Source organism: Amyelois transitella, chromosome 9 (genome assembly GCF_032362555.1).
Source record: "Amyelois transitella isolate CPQ chromosome 9, ilAmyTran1.1, whole genome shotgun sequence".
Classification (NCBI taxonomy): Eukaryota; Metazoa; Arthropoda; class Insecta; order Lepidoptera; family Pyralidae; genus Amyelois; species Amyelois transitella.
The window spans coordinates 8,852,365-8,875,442 of NC_083512.1; the positions used below are offsets into that span (position 1 = coordinate 8,852,365).

Consider the following 23,078-nt stretch of genomic DNA (forward strand, 5'->3'; position numbering starts at 1 on the left):
TTCAACATAACGATAGTTTGGAATGTTGTGGCTGAAGTAACAATATTATAAAACATTTTCTTACAGCTATATGGAATAAAGTAATTTATCAAAAAGGTAGAAACTACCAATCTTAACATATTTAATGCTTTTTCAATGTATATACAATTAAATATCATGTACTTTGAATGATCATAATGAATGGAAAGTACACATAAATGGCTAAGTATTTGAATCTACCATGTATCTAATAATAGCCTTAGTTTTTTTTGTGTACCAAACCCTTTTTGAAGAGCTGAATAAATACAACAAAACTGAAAATATAGTTTTATTAGTTTATTTGGGGATTCTAAGGCCAAAAGTATAATTTGTGTTCTTCTGTAGCACTCTCTGCAATGGGTGAGCTAACAATTTTGCAGTACAGTCATGAATCTTTGTGGCATTTCTTGACACTTCATACACATAAGAATACCCATTGTCTAAATTTTGAAGGGAATCAAATATCTCTACACATTTCTTAGAAGCACAATCATTGTCATGGGCATACAATATGTCTACAATGAAATATGGTTGCTTCTTGAGGAAGTTGAAATAAGGGTCATCTTGATCAATAAATGGCACACAATTAGATCTGCCATAAAGTAATAGCAAGCGTACTACATATGGTGGGGCCACAGTACTAGATTCACCTTGAATATATTCAGGAATTTCCACTTTCTCTTTTAAAATTTGGAACACTCCTTTGAAATCAAAACATTCTGCACTGTTTTCTTCGTTGGTGATAAAGTCAAGTGCATTAAAGATATTTTTTACATTTGAAGTGAAATCCAATGCCCAAATGGCTTCTCCTTTCAGAAACATTACAGCAAATTGTGTTTTTTTGTTAATAGATAACTTTGAATGTATAAAGAAATCCAGAGCACGTTTCATCATATTTATAGGAGTAAATGTGGTCCCATCAGCCAATTGAAACAGTAAGTCATTATCACAGCAAATATCTAAACAAATTATGATTTTTTCAGGCACATTCACATTTGGAGTATTTGGCTTTGTGAAGTTTGCCATTATTTGGTGATGTAAATCTGTAAACTCATCATTCGAATTATCCTGCATCGACCTATAACAACACGGTTTGTTTATAAATTTGTAACTACGAAAACTATGTAGCTACTAGCTATGACAAAGTAAACTTTAATTTGTATACTTACGTTTCGACATTAGAATCTGAATCACAATGCTGTTTATTTGTTGAAATGCTCGAAGAATTCATCTGAATTCTTGGTAAAATTTATTTAATCTAGATTCTTTCGCTCAGTTTCTTTTACCTACCAACCAAATTACTTGATGTGACCCACAGATTTAAAATGTCTAAAGAATTTGATCTACGATTAAAATGACATTGACTTTACATGACATGACAGTCTATTATTTTGTTGTGATCAAGCAATGATTAAGTAAGTTAAGAGCCGGCTCTCATTGCGACTTGCGCCCCCTTAACACGAACGTTGAATAATCATATATACCTTTTTTTTAAACACTTCGTATTTGATAAAGGCTGAGAATCGTTACCTGCAGTGGAATAGAAGCCCGCGTAGCACACAATAGATTTTATACTTTTATTTTAAATACACTACACATAATAGATATATTTTATTGAGTTATAAAGATATTAGAATATTCACACATCACAGTTTTTTTTCAGAAGTCACGAGTGACATGACAGTGTCTTTCTTTTTATTTCTTGCTTGTGCTATACAACCTTAATACTTTCCCTCACTAGCTAGAAAAGTTTGTAGCCCCAAGTTGGCTCTTAACTTGATGAGCCTGGGCTTTGGAACAGCCTTCGTCAATAAATCAGCTAATTGTTCAACTGAGCTTGTCTTCATAATATGAACCAGTCCCTCTTGCACTGTCTCTCTAACAAAAAAGTGTCTCAGTCGGATATGCTTGGTTCGCTTATGAAATACGGGATTGTTTGCAAGCTGAATGGCTTCTTCATTGTCTACTTTTAATGTTGGTACATTTTCCAAGCATGTTAGTTGACTAAAAATTCTTTGAAGCCAGACCAACTCTCGTGCTCCTTCACTTGCTGCAACAATCTCAGCTTCAGTCGTTGAAATCGCTACCGATGGTTGCCGTTGGCTTAACCACGAAACAGCTCCTCCAGCAAAAAGACAAGCGACTCCTGTTGTTGAACGTCCAGTCATATCATCACCTCCGTGATCTGCATCACTATAACCTTCAACCAAGTTTCTAACAGAATTTGCTTCATATCTTAAGCCAAAGGATATTGTTTGATAAAGGCTGAGAATCGTTACCTGCAGTGGAATAGAAGCCCGCGTAGTGCTTGCTTAAGTCCGTATAGGCTTCTCTTTAATCGACAGACTTTTGATGTGCCATCGCTAAATCCATCAGGCTGACTCATGTAAATCTCTTCTTCGACCTTGCCATTTAGAAATGCAGTTGACACGTCAAATTGCATCAGATGTAGTTTTTCTTTGGCGCTGACACTTAACAAAGCTCTTATTGTAGCCATCCGGGCCACCGGACTATAGGTCTGTTCATAGTCAATCCCTTTTCGTTGCTTGAACCCTTTTGCTACAAGTCTTGCCTTGTATTTGTCTATTGTGCCATCTGGTTGGCGTTTAATTGTAAAGACCCATTTACATGGAAGCGCTCTTTTGTTTGGCGGCAAATCACACAACGTCCAAACTTCATTATCTTCAAGAGACTTAAGTTCACTAGCCATGGCCTTTTGCCATTCAGCTCTATCTTCTCTCTCAAGAGCTTCCTTATAGGTCTCAGGAAATCTCTCTACACCCACAAAACACACATAATCATCAAACTTCTTAGGACGCAGAATTGTTGATCTATCTCTCAGATTATAACGAGGCTCCACTTCTGTTTCAAGAGGCTCTACTATTTCCAACTGATTTTGATCAGCATCAACAAATACTTCTTCCTCGTGTAAGCTTTCCCTTGAATTATAATGTGGATTGTCAATCATCATAGGTGTTACTTCAGAGTTCTCTCTATCTTGAGTTCTTTGATCTTGGTCTTCTCTAGTTAGACTATTTTCTCCCTCTAGACCATGATCAAGACGATCTGCATTTTCAGGCAATTCTTGAATGTTTTCACAATAATCGTTGTTTGGCGCTCCCTCTGACGAAATAGGATTATTGATGATCGTCTTGAATTCAACATCAGATTCAAACGTTATGTCCCTCGACTTCAACGTCTTGACTCCATCCCAAACACGATAGCCATCATCATTCTCGTAGCCGACTAAAATGCCTTTAATCGCTTTTTTCTCCATTTTCTTACGATTCTGTTTTGGAACATGTGCGTAACATGTACTACCAATAATCTTAAGATGGGATATCTTAGGCTTTTTCCCAAACCACAGTTCATATGGTACCTTATCTGCCTCTCTTGTAGGCCCGGTCCTATTTAGAACATATGCAACTGTGTTAATTAATTCAGCCCATAGTACCTGTGGTAACTCTCCTCTTGCATGAATAATCGATCTAGCAGCCTCTACTAATGTCCGATTTTCTCTCTCACTACAGCCATTCTGCTCTGGCGTGTATGGCATTGTTAATCGCTGCTGAATACCATATCTCTGTAATATTTTACGAACGTTTTCATTATTGAATTCGCCACCATTGTCACTCAGAAGAGTTTTGACAGTATGCCCAGCATTCTTTACTTCTTGAAGCATTAAAAGGAGTTTATCTTTAACTTCCGATTTGTGTCTAATGAAGTAAACCATGCGATAACTCGAATAATCGTCCTTAAATAAAACGTAGTATTGATATTTCGAGATGCTTTTTGCGAAGGGACCACAAACGTCTGTGTGAATTAGCTCTCCAACTGCTTTAGCTCTTTCCCTTGTCCCAAACGGCTTTCGGTGAGACTTTCCATAAATACAACCTTCACACGTCATTTTATCTGGACTAATTTGAATGCCTAACTCACGTTTTACCACGCGAATAACATGTCGTTTGTCCTGGTGCGCAAGTCGTTCATGATATAACTGTAGCAAATTAGAGCCTGTCACAGCGTTTATTTCTATAGCTGAATGCTTAGTCGGAACAATTGTCTTTATTTCCAACTTATAAAGTCCACCACAATGGGACCTGCTTCCAACAACTTTAGTCGTGCCGGCAATATCCAGCTTGCACTCTCTGGTTGTAGAAGTAAACACACTATTTTGCACCTTATCTTGTGCAGCCAATGGTGAAAACAGATTTTTCGTTAAGGATGGTACTAGCCACACGTTGTTCAAAGTTATTATTTCTTTCTGCCCATTGACATTTGATTCCACCTCTACAGAACCCGTTCCTAAAGCTGGTATTGTAGTTCCATCTGCCGTATTGACAGTGTGATCTGAATCAAATTCATGAAAATCATTGAAGAAACTTTTCTTGACAGCAATGTGTACCGTCGCGCCGTTATCAACGTACCAATTTTCTCTATCTTGCATCTGATTATTAGAGCAAGCATTTACCATTAACGAAATCTGTTGCACTTGCTTAGACTTTGAACTGGATGCTGATGTGCCTGAAGTTGGTTTTGGTGGCCTCCCGTCCTTAATCCACTTCTTACACTTCCGAACTCTATGTCCTTTTCCCGAACAATAGTTACAGATCAGTTGTTCATCCACAGTCTTTTTTCCTTTACGTTCATTAGGTGTAATCACTAGCGTCTCTTGTTTTGAGTCTGACTCTTGACTACCTAACTCTCTTTCGAACGTACACAGATGACTCGTCAAACTATCGATCGTTCTGTCTGACTGTTTGAGCATTAGCCAACTTGACTTAAAGTTAAAATATTTGTCATCAAGCGTATCTAAGACTTTACATATGAGGAACATTTCAGGGAGTTTAGCGTCAGGGTCGATTTTTGAAATCTCTACCTTTAATTCTGTCCATAAATTCTTGAGATGTGACATATGTGTTGGAATGTCATCTTCTTTCTTATGCCGAAACCCAAAGAATTCTAAACATAAATTATACGCTCTGTCGTCTGTTTGTCCATCAAATAGTCTATGCAGCTCTTGCCAAACTTCATGTGCGGTTCTAAATCTCATAACTTTTTTGAGTGTATCCTCTGACATATTGGTTGTTAACATGAGTAGAGCACCACTCTCAGTCCGCCTATATTTAGCCATCGCAGAATTATAGGTGCTGATTTCGGCGTCACCTGCTCCATCATTAAGAATAGGTTTCATGAGCTTACCCTCTACTGCTTCTAAAGCACCTTCCGTGCCTTCAAGCATAATAGAAATTTTATATTTCCAGGTAGCCCAGTTTTCCTTTCCTGTTAACTTTCCAATTTCAATTTTTGTAGAAAAATCCATGATGCTTCGTTTCGATCTTCCAGTGGGGCACAGAACCTGATAAAGGCTGAGAATCGTTACCTGCAGTGGAATAGAAGCCCGCGTAGCACACAATAGATTTTATACTTTTATTTTAAATACACTACACATAATAGATATATTTTATTGAGTTATAAAGATATTAGAATATTCACACATCACAGTTTTTTTTCAGAAGTCACGAGTGACATGACAGTGTCTTTCTTTTTATTTCTTGCTTGTGCTATACAACCTTAATAGTATTACCTTAAAGATAAAAGGCAGATACGACTCTTTCCTATAACATTCATAATCTTGCAACCTGTCCACTCAGCAATTTTATCCCACAACTAGGTACAAATTGCCCATTACCCACAAATGTGGCATTGTGGAGCACTTTGTTGTCACTCATTCTTACTGTCATTACGTGACAGCGAAAAAAGACATGCGGGCGGCCTATGTTTATTGTGGAATCAAAAAAACCGATGTATAATTTTATGACAAAATCTACAATAATTGGTTTAAATTAGTTCATCTCTTTGCATTTTTCTTCTCTTTTAAACATGGATTACAATTACGAACAAACCAGTGAAGTGGAAGCATTAGATTCTATATATTATGGAGATATGCAGAGTAAGTTCTACCGTTTTAATCTAATTATTAAAAATTAAAATCATAGATATTTATAAATTGAAATTATAATGTTATAAAATTTCATAGTTTTAGAAACGGAGCCACTACACAAGTTCGGCATATCGATAAAGTCTGAGACTTTCGACGAGGGTGAAGGATTAGCATGTCAGCTTGTTTTCACATACACACCAAAGTACCCTGACGAACTTCTACTTATAGAGATCGAGAACGAAGAGAACTTTGAAGATTTAGTCGATAAAAATGAACTATTAGAACATTTAATTCAACAGGTATAAAGTACTATTGCATGTTGATCTTAATGTTAGACTTTTTGATTTTGACTCACATTCATATGAATGTATAAAATTTTTTCATAGGGCAAAGAAAACCTGGGTATGGTTATGGTTTTTACCCTAGTGTCTGCAGGACAGGAGTGGCTCAATGAAAAGTGGGATCACATAAAGAAAGAACAAGAAGAAAAGGTTTTAGCGAAGCTTAAGGCTGATGAGGAAGCAGAACTGGTGAGTCTGTATTGTAACATTGTTAGACTGAGTATTAAACAGGGATAATCTACCTGGGAAACAAGTGATTGACCAGGAATCCGCCTGTGTCAATTCAATACTAGTGATCAATTGTGGCTATTGGCTGTATATTCTCCATAAGAGGTAGAGAAATACATGTTTGTGTATTTAACCAACAAGACAATATGTCTTGTTCTTTAGGTTGTAATTTCATAATATAATATTTCTATTATATTTCTTCTACAAAACTGTAAAGTAATAATTACTTGTGGGCTAATGTAAAACCTGATAAACATGAAGCTGAAGTTGAGCACACAAATGCTATGCATACAAATGCATATCTGAAAACAACAATGTTCAATCTGTGATTTTACAAGTGCAAAAATTAATTGTATTCTGTATCAAATATTCCTGAAAATTTTCTCTGTACTATGGTTACTGCGGATCTCAAAATACCTAAGCCAACTATCTTAAAAAAGACTGAAAGGCTACAATCAGCTGTATCACTCAATGATGGAATCGAAATTCAAATAGTAACAGTAAAGTCCATCACCTACAAGAAGAATCCAAGGTTATTATCCATTCTCTTAGTTGCTTTTAACAACATCCATGGAATAGAAGAAGTCCTATTCTAAAGTGCCGGGAACAACATGGTATAGTGTGTAAAGGAACACTAAAGAAATAGGCAACTATTATAAATCTCAAAAAGAAAAACTAAAGTTAAATACTATAAGAGGTAAAAAATTCTTGTGCTTTTTATTTAATTTTATAAATTAGAATTCTTTTACATATTAAAAATTATTTGCATGCTATAATAATAAATAATTAATGAAATGTTGCTTAAACAGAAAAGATTTGAGGGCACCAGAGTTACAGTAGAGTCATTCCTGGCATGGAGAAAACAGTTTGAATTGGATATGAACATCCAAGCAAAGAGGGAGAAGGAAGCCAAAGACAAGAACAAGTTAACTGGCAAAGAGCTGTTCCTCCGAGATACCACTCTCAATGAGTCAGACTTGAAGTTCTTGGATGATGGTGAGTTTTTTGTTCTATTCATATTTACCTTTTAACTATGTTACAGATTGATTTCCATAACCCGTGCTGAGCCTGGCTCAATCAATCGAGCTTAATAAATGTTTAAATACCAAAATCACAAACCTATATGTATAAGGAGCGGAATTACAATGTGTTAGCCTGTGAAAGCACAGGTTCAAATCCTACCTTAGCCATGAGAGATGGCTAAGGATACATATCCTTAGCCATCTCTTATGGTAAGACTCTTCTTATTCCTCCTGACGTTACTTCTCCTATCGGACTTCAACCTTTGCAGAGGAGCGTAACTCATATTAGATCATGGTTACATATTCCGTTGCTTGGATGTGCAGCTTTCCTCACGATATTTTTCTTTATTGTAAGAGCATCAGTTAGCATTAAAACTTCTTGTTCATCATTAAACCAGGTGATGCAGTTAAGGTTGACGAGTCCCTATTCCAAGATCTGGACGACCTTGAGATTTCCGACGACGACGACGAAGACTATGTACCAGGCCGGAGCGGTAGTGAAAGCGATTAGCAAATAATTCCGTGCTCACCGTAGAGCACTTGTACATATATTATTTGAGTGATTATCGGACTTTGTGGCTTAAAGTTTACCATGTTTAATCTAAGTTATTCTTTCAAATAAAATATTTTTCTTTGTATTCAGAGAATATTTTTATTTACATTTTGTCTCTATGATACGTATATACAACTGACAAGTGAAATTAAAAAAAAGCAAACAACAAATGCCCATTGATCTTGAAATAGGAAAATAATTGTAAATTATTAAAATGTAATAAAACTCCTTTTTTTTTAATACAATGCGACTTGTTTAATTGTGAAAATTATTGTACTTTCATGAAATATCTATACATACCCATGTAGGTATTTAACCAGATAGACAATTTTTTTTAAAGTTGTATATATAAATTTCTCAGATCAATGGATGCATGAAAACACTTCAACATTAATAAAAAAAACAAAAATGAAACAATAACATCGAGCAAACAAAACAAACTCACATGGATTATTTGTCTCTCACAGTTGTCTCATGAAAACCTCAATTCCTAAATAAATAAAGCAAAACTTTTTAAATGACTAATCTGCATGGTGTTTCGTGTGAATTTCATATTATATATTCAAAATAAAATAGATCTAAGCTTCTTATAATACACCAACTTTTTCATAAGCCAACTGTAGATATTCAGTTAAAAACTAGGTCTAATTAAAATTAAATGTTACATACACAGTTTATGAGTATCACAAAATATTTACAATGTGCAGTCTTAACTCAATCGGTGGCAAATAATTTCTTAACATTTTCGTAATAATTTCAACCACAGATATGTATGTTTCAATCAAATCAAATGTGCATAGAATGAACAAGTCAGCCTTTAATTGTAGGTACATTATTCTGGGTCAATATGTATACATAAAAATAACATAATTATCAATTCTGATTATAGTAAATTTCTTTAAATATCCACAATGTTAAACTCCTGGTAACACTGAGTAATTAATTACAACAACAATTTGATTTTTAGAGTAACACACAATACAACAACAATAAGGATAATGAATGCGTGCCTAAACGCACAAAACCTTTGATTCAATTTACTAATATCATTTTATTGTAGTATCAAATATAGTTAAAACAAAAATTGAATTTATGTACCTAGGCCAAACTTCATTAAAAAATAACAAATCTTATTAATCGTTATTAAGTTCGACAAACACTTAAATTAAAAACATAAATAATAAAACAATGAACATTATAAATACGAGTGTAAACATCAAGTGCACAACATTGGTAAACCCATAATAAAAGTGTATAAAACAATTAATAAATATTACAGTAATTATGAGTTTTAAATTTAATGAGACTTATAATATTTAAGGGATTCTTTTACAGTTATAGGCCAAACATTAATTTAGCCAGTTCTTAGATATGTCACTTACCAAGCGAAAAGGTAAGAAGAGAAATTAATGTGGAGGGTAGTTTGTATAATAATAATAATGTAGAAATAAAACTTTGACTGCTTGGTTGTCCAATAATGCATATATGTAAGTAAGTGCCATATCCCATTTAGTTAGGAATTTCTAAGGTACCAATAGTATATCTGTAGGCCTACCGAGGTATAGGTATGACTGTAAGGCGCAAGCGCTAAGCAAACTCTCTCCCTTAAGTTATCATAACATATTCGTTATGAATTATACAAAAGTAACTACTTTAAACGTTATGTCCAAATTAGAACGGTTATCTTCAGACATAAACTAAAATCTACAATTCCTCAAATATACAGAATGATCCTTTATTTACCTAGTGCCTGCGCTTTAACAATTTGAATTAATGTATTATATCTGTCACCGGAAAATAGCAAGAATAACGATTCTTGATCAATTTTCTAGGTAGTTGACCAACTTTCGAAATATAACAAGGGTATTTGAAATGTATTATTTAACGCAATGAATATTAGCTAATTGGTCAACTTACGGTCCCTGGCAGCATTTTAATAATTTACGATTTTGACACAAGTAAAATCATCCACAAATGGGCCAATCGTTGGTCAGTGTTCTATTTAACGGTGCATTATTACCCGTAACTTAGAACACTGTTCTCTGATTGGTCAACGGCATAGTTTTATAACTACGCCGTCAATTCTATGAATAAACACTCAGATATGTTACGTTAATAGAAATTTAATATTGATACTTTGGAGATAGAGATTTGAAAGTAGTTAAATGTATATCAAACAGAGATATATTTAAAACATTAATAACCCTCAAACCACCATTCGAAACGGTCAAAACGAACAACTTTTCCTATGACACCAAAGCTGAAATCTTATTTTTTTCGACCTTTTTTATACAAATTTCCGGTTCGGGTATACACTTTTGTATGAAAACTACAATTTCCGAGTTCTAAACATTGACAGTGTTAAAGCACGTGATTCGTTCAACCAATCAACGTAAGCCTCGCCCTTGTCGGATGTTTTAACGGCAAGACAGTAAATTTATCAATTTACTAAAATACATACGTTAAATAATACATTTCAACTGCCGTTCATTATTTTCCGATATTAATTAACTACCTAGAAAATTGATCAAGTGTTGTTATTTTCCGGTGACATATCCATTCTCTACAAGAAAGTCACATTTTCGTAATTACAGTATCTATTTGTGAAAATATTTGACATTTGTACCTAAAATATTTTTGTGTTATTATATGATAAGACACGGCTTTGATGTCGAGATAAGGACTCTGTCGTAGACTTTTTCACACAACAAAGCGATTAAAATTCAATTTGGAGACTTAAGACTTCCGGTTTTCGGTCTACGACTCGCGGTACAAGGACTAAGAATTTGATACTTCATAAGCTACCTATCTAAGCTTGTGTAAAAAATATTCTTGGATGGGTTTGCTCGCTGCCATGTTACTACGACGTATTTTCAGCAATGTATAATGACAGCAATTATTTGATGAAGCAAAAACAGCGGCGGCATAAAATTTAGATAAATTGTAGGTAATTTGAGCATAAATGGGCAGGGCTCTTGCGCGACAAGATAGTTAATTAGAATTAACTACAGCTAAGCAAGTATTTAAATTAATTTTATTTTTGTTTCAGTGTTATATTTTCAGGATCTTTCCCTGAACTTCTTATTGGGATAACTATTATAAAATTTGGCTGGGAAAAACAAAAGTAAGATCGCCGCCGCTCCCGCCCCTACCAGACTGTTCTTGTTGTTGTTGGCTCACTCCCGCCCTCTATTGGCTTGTTATTCAAGATCGCTGACAATGTATGCGTCTCATCTTCCCTCTTTCTCTATGGGGTAAATCAAAAAGTTAGAAAGAGAGAAGATAAGGCGTAAACGATCGTGAAAAAAGCCCTCTGTTGCGTTGTTGTTGTTCACTTGAGCCGCTGCGTGACGTTGGCGAGCGCCACCGCGAAGGCCTGCAGCGCTGAGAACGGGTACTGGAAGTCCAGAGTGTACGCGTTGCCGTCTATGCGACCGAATTGCATTACCTGGAAAAACAAAGATACGAACAAAATGAAAATACTTTGAAGCTAATGAAATATTTTTTCAAATTATTGTTCCTGAATGCTATTAGATTAAAAAATTATCATGTCGATGTACATAGTTCTGTAAGAATGCAGTGAGTTGATAAGGGCATTGCTACAGTTTTATCTGGCGCAGCTAGAAGGTACAGCGCGGCTTTAAAATTTTTTTATAAAGCTTCTAGACAATTATGATTTTAATGTAAATAACTTGTAGCCACCTGCTTCCCGTGGTACTCGATCTGGAAGTTCTTGGCGGACTCCTGCGTGACTCGGCCTCCGAAGTCCAGTTGGTAGACTTGGCTGTTCTCGTTCCACATGGGCGCCTTATTGTGCATCACCAGCTGTCTCCGCGACGACGCCGGGCACGGCCCTCCGACAGTGCCGCAGCGTTTTAGCTGGAAGCAGATGTAAATCATTATTGCAAAGGGATGGAAATCATTGTTGTAGATATTTCTGCCAACTTAAGCATGTAAATTCTATTATTTTGTGTTACCGGATCATGTTTTTGTTGTGTCATGGAACTGTTGTCTGACTATGATGCTACTACAAACGAACATTATCTTATAACAAGTTAGTAGACTTGCATTGTCACAAAGTTTTTGAACAAAACCGAACTGACCTTATTTCTTAGCTGTGCTTTCTGGAAGCTTTCCAAGTCGCGGTAGTTTTTGCTGTTGACCTCGTTGTAGCCGTTGGAGTACTCGTCGTCGGAGCTCTCGGACGGCTTCTTGTTGCGTCTCCGGTTCAGGAGGGGCGAATTGAGCAATTGTCTGTGGATGAAAGTTATCTATAGACATAAGCCTCTCGCCTACGCCTCTCTCCAGGAGGGGTAGGCAGAGACTACATCTCTCATCTTAGGTACTTCAATTTTCCTCCAAGATCATGAACATTCATTTATGTATTCATAAAATATTTTAACGATGATTTCTGGTCCGCTTATTAACATATTTTCTTAAATGTTTTTCTACTTAATTTCTGTTATAAACTTGTTACCAACGTTTTTCACCCAGAATGGCAACCAATATATGTAGTTTTAACATTTACTTCATTATGGAATGAATATACCGGGAGTATGGGTTTACCTTATAGGCGAGGCAGAGGAGTATCTGGTCCGCCTCGGTGTGGCGGGCGCGGGGGGCGGGGCGGCCCTCGCGGGGCGCGGGGAGGCGGGCGCCGAGCTCACCTCCCGCGCCTGCGCACTGCGCGAGCCCCGCCCCGATCGCGACGCCAACAAACGTAGAGCAAGCTGCTCTAGCGAACCTGGATATAGATTACATTTCATTAAAATGTTATATTCGAATTAGGGTTCACTCCCGGGAAAATTTCCAAAAATGACTATAAATGCTCCGTTTTACTATTTGGTAATGGAACTCTAAAATAGTCGAGCCACACTGAACACATCAGTTCAGTTGTTTGAGTTTAGAATAGAGAAATTAGTAAGGTAGATAAATATAGATTGTTCTTTTATTACGTCGATAAAAATCAGCTAAAAAGATTATTTGAGTATTCCTACGGGAGTGAGGACCTGGGTAATAAATTGTTTAAAATCAGTCTGTAGTGACACTTGTACTTATAGCGCTGGTATGGTCAATTTCTCCAGTAGTTCTAGTTCAATTTATATCACTCGTGCATTTCATGTGGGGATACTAAACTACCTTCTACTATTTCGGTAACCGTCATGCACTACTTCACAAAAGGTCGTTTTTTTTTTAATTTTCAAGTTTTTCAGAATTTGGGCCTCACTAGGATTGGACCCAATAGCAAGAATGGCTTTTATGTTAATGACATTACTCTGCGCTTTAACTTATATATTATAAAGCTTAAGGTTGATTTATAAAATAAGATTTGCATGTCCTTTTTAGGGCATTACAAAATTTCTATTATTCTCTTTCTGCTACTCACCTCTCTGGAGAGGAATCTGAGGTGCGTCATAGGACCATATATCTATTTGAGTCTAAATCGAGTATACATAGCTTAATGGCAATAACAAGTTCCGTTTTCTACTCCAGTTGCCGAAGTCAGGACATTTAATACTGTATTTACAAGGGGTCTATGGACGCATGCGAGTGTCGTGCTCAGGAAGACTACCGTACCAGCCCTCAAGCCAAAGTAGCACATACCTTTTTGAAGACTTTTTCAGCGACCCTGTTGTTATTTGGAAGACTTGTCTTTGATTCTGCAGACCCAAAATACATTTGAACAATAGAAAAATATATACCTACTTATTTGATTCTTTTTTATTTTTATTTTACGATTCTTTTTTTTCCATATTAGATACATGTACTTCTATTACTACTATTAATCATCAAAAAACTTTTACTTTGAGAATCGGGTTTTCAAATGTGCTTTGTGCCTGCGAGAAGTCTTCATGTTTTCCGATAGTGCATCCGGGAAGTACGGCTGTGGTAGTGAGCGAAGCATCTACTCAGTACTAACTATAATACTTGCTGTAGTCTGAGTCGCTGTCAGCGGGCGGGCGGCTAACGGGCGCGGGCGCGGGCGGGTCGCGGGGCGGCGCGGGGCGGGACGCGGGCCCGCAGGCCGCGCACACGTAGGGCGGCGGCGCGGGCGGGCGGCGGTCGTAGGGCGCCACGAGGCGGCACACCGTGCACACCGGGTAGTCCCGCCGAGACCGCCGCCCACCCTCTTCCGCGCTCGTCGTGCTGGTGTCCTCTGTGCCCGTGCTCGTACACCGACCGCTAGAGTTCCCGGAAACGACGTCCGCTTTCGACGGTTCAGACTTCAAATTCCTAACGTTCTTGTCCGCCGCCACCGAAAGCTCGCTCGAGTCTAAGCTCTTCGATTTCCCGCATTTCTTCAAACTCGGAGTCTTCGCGTTCTCGGCCTGTTTCGCGTCGGCGTTGCGCTGATGTCGTCGCGGCCTGCGCTGGCGCTTGTTGTTCACTAATATGAGCCGTCTCGGCGGTTCCCCGCGCAGCGCCGTGAGGCTGACGTGCGCGTGCAGCACTTGCGGGTCCACGAGGTCCAGGTAGCCCACGCTGCAACTCCTCGTCATGGTATCGTACACGGGCACGCTAGCGCACACCGGACTGATCGGCACGACTGTAGTGGTCCTCTGCACTCTCACCTCCCTCCCCCTTTCAACTATGTTACTAATGTTCGTTTCAACAGGTGTCTCTTCGTCAATGTACTTTAGGTCTTCACCCTTCTGCAAATTCTTCAGCGTCTCCACCCGCCTCGTCATCGCATCAGGATGAACTTCGTGTTCGTAATTCTTATTACACAACGATTTCAATATCCTAGTGTTCATATCGTACGATGCCTCGCCTCTACTGCAGATATTTTTCCGCAGTTTCGAGAGGCAGTTGTCGGCGACGTGGCTGTCGCACTTCTTGATTGTGACCTGCCTACTCGGTTCTAGGGTTAAGTTTAAGCTGAACGATTGCTGTTCTATGTTGGAGAGGTTGGTTTTGAGGGAGACGTTATCGCGTACAGCGTAGTCCGCGCGTCCACAGAAGTCTCCGCGTCCTCCGCATGTGACGGCCTGCGGGGAGGGTCTCTCAAAAATGATGTCTGTGGGCGCGACGGCGTTCTTGGGGGACTGCAGCGTGGGCACGGAGCCCTCGCAGCGCAGCGGGGAGATGGCGTGGCGCCCCCCCGCACCCGCCGCCGCGTGCCCGCGCCTCACTGTGTACACTGGCTCGGGAACGCTACTCAAATCGTTAGTATCAATGTATGGAAACTCGTCGTAAGATTCTGCTCGCGCGAGCGACGGTCCACTACTGTTGTTATTGTTCGTCGAATAAACGTCAGTTTGATTCATGATGTTATTAGTGTTGTTTATTCTCTCGCTCAGCGTTAACTTTCTTCTGATGTTATTGTTAGTGTGCGACGGAGAATTGATAGTGTCCATAGACTGGAAGACTTCTTCCTCGTCCTCCGAGAATATATTTGGGTTGAAGTTTGGGTCTGGTCCCACCGGGTAGTCGTCCCGAAGTTCTGTAATCATGAGCGTCATCTGTCGCGGTTGGAGGTGTAGTAAGGACGTTTTGTACGTCACTTGTCCTAAGTTTGCCGGAACGTTTTTCGCTAGGCCGTGCATTTTGAACTTAGTGCCCCATATGTTGGAGGTCACTTCTACCAGTCTTACGTCCTAGAAATGAAAATAGGATTAACCTTAAATGTTAAATGAATTTAAACGTCTATTGAATTCTTTATGGGATGGATAGTGTTATTGATGTTTGAAATTTAAAATAAATCAAATACTCCCTTAATACCGTGCAATCTTCATTTATATCCACATGAGTTATATTCCTTAATGAGGTTGCGGAAGTCAGACAGGAATCGCTTTGTGTAAAAACTTGTCTTACTCACTCCGCGATAATAATAGTATTAGTTGTTGTTAGTAGATGTTAAAATGGAGCAAGTATAACACGAGTAGTTTACCTCAGGCAAGGAGTCGATGTAGGCGAGTTCGTCAGGCGCGTCGTCCTTGTCGCTCGCGTGGCGCATCTTGCGGCGCGAGCGAGCGCGGCGGCGGCGCTGTAGTCTGGGAGAGCCCGAGCAACCTGATTGGTCAATACAGTTGTTTTAATAATGGACATAACTGTTTTTTTTTTGTCAAGTTCGACATTTTGCTAATTTACTATTTTGAAAAATTTTGAATCGTTATTTTGCATAAAACGGCGGCAAAGTAGATTTTAAACACTAGGTAGGACTTATAAAATTGTAAATTTTCACATGTTTGATAATCTAAAGATCTTGAATCACATAAAATTTCACTTTTGACATTTTGAGACAACGTAAAAAGTCACTTAATCCGTTATTGTAACACTCTCCAATACACATGCTTATCCACGAACAATTAATAATCAATAATCCACACTTATAAACCATAAATAGCGGAAAAAATATTTACAGCACAAACAAATGGCGTTTGGGTTCCAGCCAAAGAGCCCCATTGTAAATCTTTACTCATTAAATCCCCTGTCATGTTCACCTCCAAACTTTACTACGGAGAAAACTTTGAATTCGGCGAGGGAACTGATGGACACCACCTTAGGTAATTTATAGACAAGTTTGACCAATTTAATTAATTTCTTGATAAGACGTTCTACTTTCTTGAAGGGTTGGTTTCTCATATCTTCAACCTAAGTTAGGTTGAAGAATGAGAAACCAACCCTTTTTTTAATCGGTAAAAAAGTAATAAGTATTTTAACAGATATTGTAATATACAAATATTTCGAGAATGTACTTACTGCATAAGTATAATTTAACAGTATATTCAAAATAAAAATAAAAAATTAGTTCAGAAGTTTTGCTAGGTTTCCCTCCTCGTACATCAAAATACAATTACCTTCTTCCGGCTCCGTATCAGAGGAGGAAGTTTGTCCTTGCGGCGGCGGTCGTCGCGTCACTCTGGGCGAGCTGACACCGGCCACACTGCCGCCGCTGCTGCTGCTGCCGGTGCCGCTGCTGCTACTACTGTTGCTGCTACACCGCACCGGGTTGGTGACGCTGTCTGGAATTTACATAGAGTCCTTTAAAATTAAGAAATTTGACAAATGTTATCTATATAGGCTAGAAAAATGGCATGACGACAAGTTGATAATTATTAAATGACTCAAAAGCCGAAATGCTTGTTGCGCAGTCGGTTATACAATAATATATATAACAAACAGGCCTGCCAGATGGTTCAGGCATAGTGTATAAGCCCCGGCCTCTTCGTCATTGTGTCGCTGCATAGCGCAGTATACGAGTAATGTAATGTGCGCCAGAGTTTAGTGGCGCAGTTGATAGAATAAAACGCACCTTCGGCTTGAGGGTCGAATATAACAAACTCAGGTCTGATCTTGCTAGTTCGGCGGCCTTTCAGTAACGGCACGAGTCCTCCCAGATGCTCCAGGTACAGAGTATAAGCTCCAGCCTCCTCGTCATCGTGACGCAGCATGGTGCAGTGTAATCGAGCCCCGGCGCCCGGCGGCCGGGACACGAACACGCGGAGTTCACTTATTTCTGGCACGTTACACTGTAAGAAGGCATTTGTTAACTGGATTAAAAGGTTCATTCGCAATCATATACACAAAATCTTTGAAACTATTGCAAAATTATTTTTTTAAAAGAACATTGGATAAGGTAACGGTCCGGCAAACCAGCCATAACCCACATTTTTGTTAAATTATTGCCCTAAAAATTCATGAACATGAAAATTTGAACATTACATAATTTCTCCTAAAATTTCTAAGTATGACGTGGTCAATAAAATATAAATAGGCAAGTATAAATGAAACAGATTAAAATCACCCACGGCCTTTACACTCAACGGATTTAAGGATTATGGGGATTATTAGCTTTCGTTAATTCAATAAACTTTAACCTTGACGTTAATTTTACTTTACAATTAGTTACTGACAAACAAAAAGTTTACAGTATATTCAACACTATATTTGTATAACATATTATAACACATTGAATCTGAGACTAAATACTCTTCTTAATCTTTGTGTAATCTCAGTAAGCACTCCATTATTGCCCGTGCTAATACGCTTCCAACTTGTTAGAAGTTGGAAGCGTATTATCACGGCAAGCCATTTTAGCTTCATATAAAACATCAAAATCTCATAACAGTATATGTTTGCCAGGGGAATGGATTCCCTTAAAGCCTGAGTCGGCCTCACTCTCGACATCAGCTGTATGATGTCACCACGACCCACAGTCCTGAACTCTTACCCGTATAGTATGAGCGAAGAGGTTAGCTAACGCCGGCTGCAATCTTGGCGGGAGCGGCAGTAACCTCGCCAGACGTGGTTCTCTCAGCGCCTGAGCCGCTCGTACTCTGGCCAACAGTTGCAGTGGCGCCACCACACGCCACACGCGCGCAGTACACACGGCGCCCCCCACGCTCACGAACAGCCGCCGCGCCGCGTGACCCCATGTTAATGCTGTTACGCGTGCCTGTGCCCAAATATAAAGGATTATCATTGTCAAAATATAACGATTTTTCTTCATAACGATAACGAAATAAGAACCATTATTTGTACCGAAGTTAATTAAAATAATTCTTACAATTTTTTTCTTTAAAAGTCAGTGAAGCTACGGAAAAATTATAGTCTTCTTAAAAAAACTCTCTTCTCGAAAACCACACTGCGTAACAGTACTTATCTATGCAATATTCAATAATGCTGAATAGGCAGTGAATTCATAATATTAAAGCACCACGTTGGGCGCCAATTTACATAAAACTGAACAACCAAAGTTACGTAAACCGTATCAGTCAGTCCATGATTTTGTAAAAACAAACGGCTTTTACGTAGCAGTTGAAACTGCAATTTTGAGTAAATATATGTATATGAAAACGATATTGGCGCCCAACATGGTACTAAAGTAATGTTTGTATTTCAAAAGATTTATTGATAATATAATGAATACCTGTGTATAGGGTATCGGCACTGTATAAATTAACGCGCCTGTATCCGAGTAGAATTTGACCACGTTTTTAAAGGGAGGCGAGTCGGGCGGCTCGTCTGTTTCTGTGAAAAACAAACATTTGATCATCAGTTTGGTTTAAGCAGATCCAGAATAAAAAATATAGCAAAATGGATGGCATTTTATTTAGCTCATTAAAACTCAGCATTTTTATTAAGTAGCTCATTTAATAAAAATGCTGAGTTTTACACATGTATAATCATATATATAAAATTCTTGTGTCACAATGTTCGTTCCCGTACTCCTCCGAACCGTACCGTACTTGTGAATGTCATGAAATTTTGTGAGCATATTGAGTAGGTCTGAGAATCGGCCAACATCTATTTTTCATACCCCATAGTGATAAGGGTTATCCACCCTTAACATTTTTTTTAACTAGAAATTTCTTATAAATTATTTATATCGCAAAACAACGTTTGCCGGGACAGCTAGTAATTATTTTAAGATCTTCTTGCTATACGCCTTACCTACGTTCACCGAAGACTTCGATACTCCAGAGTTTCCTTGAACCTAATTTTTGTTTTAAATTATTCAGACGATAGTGACGATAAAGAACGGAAATGTCAAAAGAACACTGAATAGCTACCTACTGTAATATTTATACCTCAAGTTGAATCTGCTTTTACGAAAATAAAAATGTACCGAAGTTATACTTAGATAGTTTAACGAAATAAAAAATTGAAAAACTTAATTTTCAACAAAAATATCTAGCTTTAGCGTTGAAACACGCACTGTTATTAGGTGTTTTGATAAATCGCATATGTGAAGTGATAAAGGAATCATTTAGTAGCCTTATTTTCTGATTGCAGATATTATCTCCGTTTCATTTTTTTCACACAAAGTTTTATTTGCTTTATTACCATCTTGTAAGGTTTCTTCCACAGAAATTGTAATTATTATAAATAAGATTATTAATAGTCTTTTATTATTATATAAAATTAAAATATACAAATCTTGCAAAATTGATCCAACAATATACATAATAAAGACCTAGTTCTGAATTTAACTTCATTTTCGGAAATGCCATACCTATGGTCGTACCTACCTACCTCTCGTAAGGTATTTAAATCATGTGACCTATTAAGCCTGGTCTTAATTAATATGGACGGCAGCTGGCGGATATAAATGGCGGAATTATCTAAACATACGCAAATTAAGGTTGAGTTCGTGATTAAAGGGTCCAAACTAATTATAGCAATATTTTCGGTAACCTGTTAATTTGTTTTCATATTTATTTTATATCACATAAGTAGCTTTAACCGTTAAATTATACGAATAAATTTATGAATAAGTAGAAAGTTTACATAGGTATTAGTTTAAATTAAAATATCAGATTCAGAATCAGACCTTGCTGACTGCGACTAAAATAGAAAAAGACCTTACAAAATAATAGTCACAACGGAAAACATACTACTTATAGTTAAATTAAAGGGACATTTCAAATTTAGCAAATCTACCCAACAGATGATTAAGTATCTAAAAATAATTCAACGGATAATACCGTTTTTGACGAAATTGTTTCACAAATGTGTCCTATTCCAGTCCTCCGCTAAATATAAACATCGAGAATCAATACAAAACGACCGCGACAATGTTGCATTTTTAAGCAGAGTCCATATCCTTTTCTCCTGTCAGCAGCATTGTGAATTGGAAGCCTACATAAATGCATTGGAATTTAGCAACTATTACCAAACTAGAAAGATCAATATGGTACAAAGTTCGATAAATGTTGGCTGTACAACATAAAACAATGGGATTGTGTTTCATGCAACTCTCGAATCTTTTGCAGCCCTTCATAAACTTCATAGTGGTCGTAAACCGCTTTCCGGATTGAAAAGCGGCCATGTCGTTTGTCATACAGTTAGAAACCTCGCATTTATCAAATCATCCACAATACGACTGCCAACTATATTCGGGAACCTTTTCAATTGCGAGCTCTTTTTTACACACAAAAGTAGATAACATTGTCAAACTAGGAATTCAACAGATTTATGTGCCCGCCTGTTGTGTGATTGGTAAAAATACTGATACTCGTACTACCTACTTCAACAATGTCATCATTTCCAAGACCAAATAATAAGGCAGAAGTAATATCTAAGTAGAGGTATATAAGTCAGGTAACACTAAAACGTGAGACGTAATCTAGTTACAGTAAAGAAGTTTCAAAGATATAAGATACTACCTACCTATACTATATACCATAATTGTAAAATCATCTTTGGAATGATGCCGACACGCAAACATGAAGATATTGTTTCTGTCTACTTACCAGGTAACAAGGTCCCAGCAACGGCGAGGAGTTCTCTCGAGTTGGCCCACTCCATAGCCAGAGTGTTCCCCCTGAGTCCAGTGCTTATCCTCGCTGGGCTGACGTCATCATGTCCACGCAACAACACTATCTCCCCGTTACCCAACGCCACAGCTAATACGTGTCCGCCATTGCTTTCGGTGCTTTCTTCGCCTTCCTCCATTTTGAACTTCTCGCACGACCAAGCCATGGATGTTATGCCGCCCTCAGCCACTAGTTGCACCTGGGATAGTAAGTGAAATTGTAATAATAATAATTAATAACTGTACATGATTTACTTAAAAAACCGTTAGCAAATGTGTAGCAAGACCGATATTGAAATTTGGAAAGATAGAATATCTACACATAGAATTGTAACAATAACTTTATCCGAAACTCATGTTAAGGTTACAAAAGGCGGCCATTGTTACAATATTCAATTTTTTCCTGGTAAAACCACAAGAAAATTTCATAAGAGAGAATTTGGTTATCACGGTAAGTCGTAAGTATGCTTTTTTCTATCTAGTTTTACACTTAGTGTTGATTCTAACAATAGAAATGTTGCAGTAACTACTAATGACAGTTAGTTTGTAATTTAAGTTCTCTTGAAGAAAAATATATCTCGTGACCTCGAGTTTGCAATTACAAATATACAATATGTATAATCATTGATTTCACTGTTAACCAAAAGTCTGATAAAGTACAGTTTATATAATTTATCAGCTTAAGAATGGCCATTAATATTAATAGATTCAAAACAAAACACATTCTAAAATACTTAGATACTAAACTTAAGTGCACTCATACTGTGTCACTCAAGCCAAAACCCTTAAAAACCCGTTCGTCAGTTAGTTTATTTTTATTTCACTATTATTCATCAAGGTTACAACCCGAAAGCCTTGCTCTTGAGCACGTACAACACATGCTGAAGATTATACTCCGTATAGATTAATATACCTATATGAATATCACATAGATGCTGTCATATTAGAAAAGAGACCAAACAAACATCTCAAAGTTTATCACATACTAGATTTGCGCAGGGATTATTATTAGTGTGGATATTATTTTGCCTTTGTTTAAAACGAAGGACGGGGAAGCTCTGGACAAAGCTATCTTAATCAAATAATCATCAGTCATCGATCTAGCGAAAGGTCGGGTCAAGAATAATAAAAATCACAGAAATTGACGATAGACTGTACTCGTAATAATATTTTCAATGTTCTTCTGGATATCGCCCACAAAGAAAGGAAAAATAATTAATTTTTCAACGAATTTATTCTATCCGTATTTCTGCGGGGCCTAAACATCTTAACTTTCCATATTTTTGATTAGGCTTGTTATTTTTAAAGTATCATAAGAAAATACCTGTGAGACCATGGCACCGTGCACGTCCATAACTACGAGCTGCGCAGACGCTGTGCCCAGGTACACCTGGTTGTCATCCGGGGTCCAGCAGCCGCACGTGATGCGCGCGTCCAGAGACAGCATGGACGACCAGTACCGCTGGCCCGCCACCGAACCCACCAGCACGAAGCCATCCTGGACAAAAGTATATTTGTTTGTTTGTTTGAGAACCATTATTTTATGAGTAAATTAAAAAATAGATATGTACTTTTGTCGTATATTATTTCTAGCCTGACCCGAAATCCTAAACCGGTCTGGGTCAAGTTAGGAAAAATATATTTTTTTTATTTAGAACCTAAATTCTTCTAGAAAAATTATGTAGGTTTATAAGTAGATTTGAGAGAGAAA

At 37.7% G+C, this 23,078-nt stretch overlaps 3 protein-coding genes across 3 annotated transcripts in view; 1 reads left to right on the forward strand and 2 right to left on the reverse strand.

Moving 5' to 3' along the window:
• Window positions 1-294: 294 nt before the first annotated feature.
• LOC106142876 (BRISC and BRCA1-A complex member 1-like) lies at window positions 295-1,355 on the reverse strand. The gene is made up of 2 exons (XM_013344809.2): window positions 1,188-1,355; window positions 295-1,096 (listed from the first exon to the last, which is right to left on the reverse strand). The coding sequence occupies exons 1-2, from the start codon at window positions 1,247-1,249 to the stop codon at window positions 316-318; spliced, it is 843 nt and encodes a 280-aa protein (XP_013200263.1). The 5' UTR covers window positions 1,250-1,355; the 3' UTR covers window positions 295-315.
• A 4,391-nt stretch (window positions 1,356-5,746) lies between these two features.
• LOC106142825 (RWD domain-containing protein 1) lies at window positions 5,747-8,191 on the forward strand. Its single transcript, XM_013344729.2, has 5 exons — window positions 5,747-5,971; window positions 6,059-6,261; window positions 6,349-6,492; window positions 7,341-7,527; window positions 7,952-8,191. The coding sequence occupies exons 1-5, from the start codon at window positions 5,902-5,904 to the stop codon at window positions 8,062-8,064; spliced, it is 717 nt and encodes a 238-aa protein (XP_013200183.2). The 5' UTR covers window positions 5,747-5,901; the 3' UTR covers window positions 8,065-8,191.
• A 3,246-nt stretch (window positions 8,192-11,437) lies between these two features.
• The window catches only part of LOC106142801 (tubby-related protein 4), a 38,857-nt gene continuing 27,216 nt past the window's right edge, over window positions 11,438-23,078 (reverse strand). The window contains exons 4-15 of the mRNA XM_060945875.1: window positions 22,692-22,865; window positions 21,306-21,567; window positions 18,980-19,080; window positions 18,281-18,505; window positions 17,359-17,579; window positions 16,908-17,068; window positions 15,998-16,119; window positions 14,027-15,704; window positions 12,673-12,850; window positions 12,210-12,360; window positions 11,809-11,985; window positions 11,438-11,554 (exon numbers count right to left, since the gene is read on the reverse strand). Coding sequence (XP_060801858.1) covers window positions 11,438-11,554; window positions 11,809-11,985; window positions 12,210-12,360; window positions 12,673-12,850; window positions 14,027-15,704; window positions 15,998-16,119; window positions 16,908-17,068; window positions 17,359-17,579; window positions 18,281-18,505; window positions 18,980-19,080; window positions 21,306-21,567; window positions 22,692-22,865 — 3,567 coding nt within the window. The remainder of the gene's footprint in view (window positions 11,555-11,808; window positions 11,986-12,209; window positions 12,361-12,672; window positions 12,851-14,026; window positions 15,705-15,997; window positions 16,120-16,907; window positions 17,069-17,358; window positions 17,580-18,280; window positions 18,506-18,979; window positions 19,081-21,305; window positions 21,568-22,691; window positions 22,866-23,078) is intronic.

Excerpts from the sequence above, each read along its gene's own strand:
- LOC106142876 (XM_013344809.2), bottom strand. The coding sequence starts at position 1,249 with ATGAATTCTTCGAGCATTTCAACAAATAAACAGCATTGTGATTCAGAT. Across the intron at positions 1,097-1,187 it reads TCAGATTCTAATGTCGAAAC|GTCGATGCAGGATAATTCGA; the intron begins GTAAGTATACAA and ends GTGTTGTTATAG.
- LOC106142825 (XM_013344729.2), top strand. The coding sequence starts at position 5,902 with ATGGATTACAATTACGAACAAACCAGTGAAGTGGAAGCATTAGATTCT. Across the intron at positions 5,972-6,058 it reads ATATTATGGAGATATGCAGA|TTTTAGAAACGGAGCCACTA; the intron begins GTAAGTTCTACC and ends AAAATTTCATAG. Across the intron at positions 6,262-6,348 it reads TAGAACATTTAATTCAACAG|GGCAAAGAAAACCTGGGTAT; the intron begins GTATAAAGTACT and ends ATTTTTTCATAG.